This window comes from Erithacus rubecula, assembly GCF_903797595.1.
Source record: "Erithacus rubecula genome assembly, chromosome: 3".
NCBI lineage: Eukaryota > Metazoa > Chordata > Aves > Passeriformes > Muscicapidae > Erithacus > Erithacus rubecula.
This window is the reverse complement of record NC_136689.1, coordinates 24334417-24337250: the sequence shown is the minus strand read 5'-3', so window position 1 is coordinate 24337250 and position 2834 is coordinate 24334417. Positions and strand designations below refer to the sequence as shown.

Sequence of the window (2834 nt, the reverse complement as noted above, 5' to 3'; positions counted from 1 at the left end):
TGTGGACTCGGTACCTCCTGTCTTTAAGTCGCAGCCTAAAAACCGACTAAACCATCATCTACCCCACCCCAATTCATCTTTTCTTTCTTTGCTCGCAGATATATGCTTTGGCGGGGGTGTCTGTGCACTCAGGCAAGCTGGGCACAAGGGGATCCCTCTGCTCGGACTGATCTGGGGGGCAAGTCGGGGCAGGTGGGGATCCGCTAAGGTGAAGAGAAATAGGAGCCAGGCGGGCGTTTTGTGGCTTTTACTCTATATATGAAAGAAGACAAAAACATACAAAGTATATATACAACTAAAATTCAACAATATATACAGAAAGGTTGCTCGGGGAAAGGTCCCTCTCGCTCAGTGGTTGAGGCTGCCGCCGGGCAGCGCTGAACCTTCCTTGCCCAGCCCGCGGCGGCGGGTCTGGCCGCGAATCCCTCGCTCTGTCTTTGCTGCTCGTCTCCGGGAGACTGTCCGGCTGTGTGCGGGTGCGGGTCTGTGCGGGTGAGGGGGCTCTTCGAGTGAGAGACGGTGGTTTCTTCTGAGCCGCAGCCCATTACATTTTGAGAAAGCATGCAGATTTTGCTTCGTGGTAATGTTCTAATCTTACAGTATATTTGCATTTTTTCAACTAGTTCTCTTTTTTCCCCCCCATTCTTACTTTTTTTTTTTTTTTTTTTTTTTTTTTTTTTTTTTTTTTTTTTAATCACTTCTTCTGTCTTTTAATCCTTTCCCCAGTCCGGATTTGGTGAATAAAAATGAAGGAGCTTTGACTAGTCTCTCTTTCATCATGTAATGTCTTTAGCTCATTAAACAAGTAAAAACGGCTGCCATGGTAGATTCAGGTTCTTGTGGGCAAAGTCTGTAAAAAGTTTGTTTTGACGTATACTCCACAGAGAAAGAGGCTGGTGCCTTGGAGTCCAAAGGAAAATATCCTAAAGAGAAGTGTCTTCTGTGCGCCAGAATGAAAATTGTGTCTTTCTGTTCAAGATCAATCGCTGAGGTTACTTTAAAAAAAAAAAAAATTAAAATAAAGCCACTCTGTCTCTTTGCCGCATCTACAAGTTCACACAGAGCCTGTTAGCTGGCACGGCTTGGCAAAGCAGGGGAACTTCTTGCCATGTCGAGACGAGGCGTTCTTGGGAGATTATTTCTCTTGGACAATTCACATCATTTGTGGTCTCTGCATTGTGTCTTGATGTGGAGAAGAATACCAGTGAGAATAGCCAGGCATGTAGCTGTTTGGAGGCATATTGACTCCCTTGGCAGAGGCTGAAACGTCCCAGACCGGAGGCAGAGCCGGAGAGCGAGGGGAGAGGGCAGCGGAGCCGGGCAGAGGGTCGCTTTCGTGGGGGTTACTGCCCTGTTTCAGCAGCTTCTTGAATTTGGAGCGCTTGTTCTGAAACCAGATCTTCACCTGTAAACCGAAACGCATTAGATATTAGGCTGCCGTCAGCGCCCAGGGCACTGCAGGGAAGACCCCGGGGGCCGGGGGTCTAATCTGGAGAAAGTCTTGAAGGCACACGCCAGTCGGGTGTGGAGCTGGGGATGGGGAGAGGGGAAGGAGGGGTAGCTACGGCTGCTCTCGGGCTTTGGATGCAGCTGGAGAGAACAAGGGAGGCAGAGCAGAGCTGGAAAGCGAGACGGATGCAGGTTTTAACCTGGGACGTTGTTTTCCCCTGGCAGGCCAGATGGTTACGGCTGAAACAGTCCACATGCTCTGAGGTCTCCTGTTTTAGTGCCTCATTCAGAATTTTGGAGGTCATTTGATCATTCGGGCAAACTGTTGTCAAACATGGGCAATCATATGATTTTGTGCCAGGAGACAAGAGCCAATAGACAAAGGGCATCTTACAAAGAAATCTCGCTTCTGAAATCCTCACGATCAGATCAAGCAGTCCCCGCTGATGTGGCAGGGGAGGAGGGAGGAATGGAACCAGGATTGAGGATTTATATTAAAATGTATTATTAAAGAAAGAATAATTTTATTTTCTCTGTGACTAATAGTATATTAGCATTGCTTTGGGTCTCATCCTGCTCCTAACCCAGCAGAACTCCCGAAGAGGGAGCCTGCATTCGATATGGTGTGCAGGGATCAGGCCCACTGGCAGATCAGAATTATTATAGAAATTACACAGAAGTAATACATGTATACAGAATGTATTTTTTAAATCAATCAAACAAAGAAAACAAATCCCCCACACGTATTTAACCTCTCAAACTTTGCAATGATACTGTTAAGGGATAAGAAGAGCTTCTCCTCTAGCTGCAAGATCAGGATCGGGCCCCTAAAAAAATTCTATGCATGCGAGAGAAAAAGGGAGATAACAGTGAGACAGAGCGTGCATGCTGAGGATACTAAAATCCCATTTGCAAAACCATCAGGCCCATTCCCATCATTAATGTTTGCTAAGTATTTAAAAATCGCTGTCTGGAAGAGACTGTTACCAATGACATTGATAAAATCCTGAAGTTATTTGTTAAGCTCATAGATTCACATGATAACAGTTTGCCCGAATTGATCCCATCTATTCAAGCACTTCTCCACAAACCCCAGCCTGGTAAGCCTGTAATGCCTCATATGTCTTTCAAGCTTAAATTAGCAGAATGGCACAGCTACTCCAACCACATTTAACTATGGCTTAACCTGCCATAATTTTGTACACGGCTGTCTTTGATCTCCAGATCTATTATCACCTTCCGTACATTTTGCCCAAGGCTAACCACTGCATTTGCGTTAGTCATCCAGGGTGAATTAACTATTGATTTAACAGGTATTTCCTAACGCGTTCCTGCTTCCCCTCTACCTATATACGTTGCTACGAGGCAGCTTTGCTTTTAGCTCT

The 2834-nt window shown here is 45.9% G+C and overlaps 1 protein-coding gene across 1 annotated transcript in view; it reads right to left on the bottom strand.

Moving 5' to 3' along the window:
- Positions 1-232: 232 nt before the first annotated feature.
- DLX6 (distal-less homeobox 6) overlaps positions 233-2834 on the bottom strand; it is a 4894-nt gene continuing 2292 nt past the window's right edge. Inside the window, exon 3 of the mRNA XM_079302206.1 lies at positions 233-1405. Within this exon, the coding sequence (XP_079158332.1) occupies positions 1154-1405 (252 nt within the window). The 3' untranslated portion in view covers positions 233-1153. The remainder of the gene's footprint in view (positions 1406-2834) is intronic.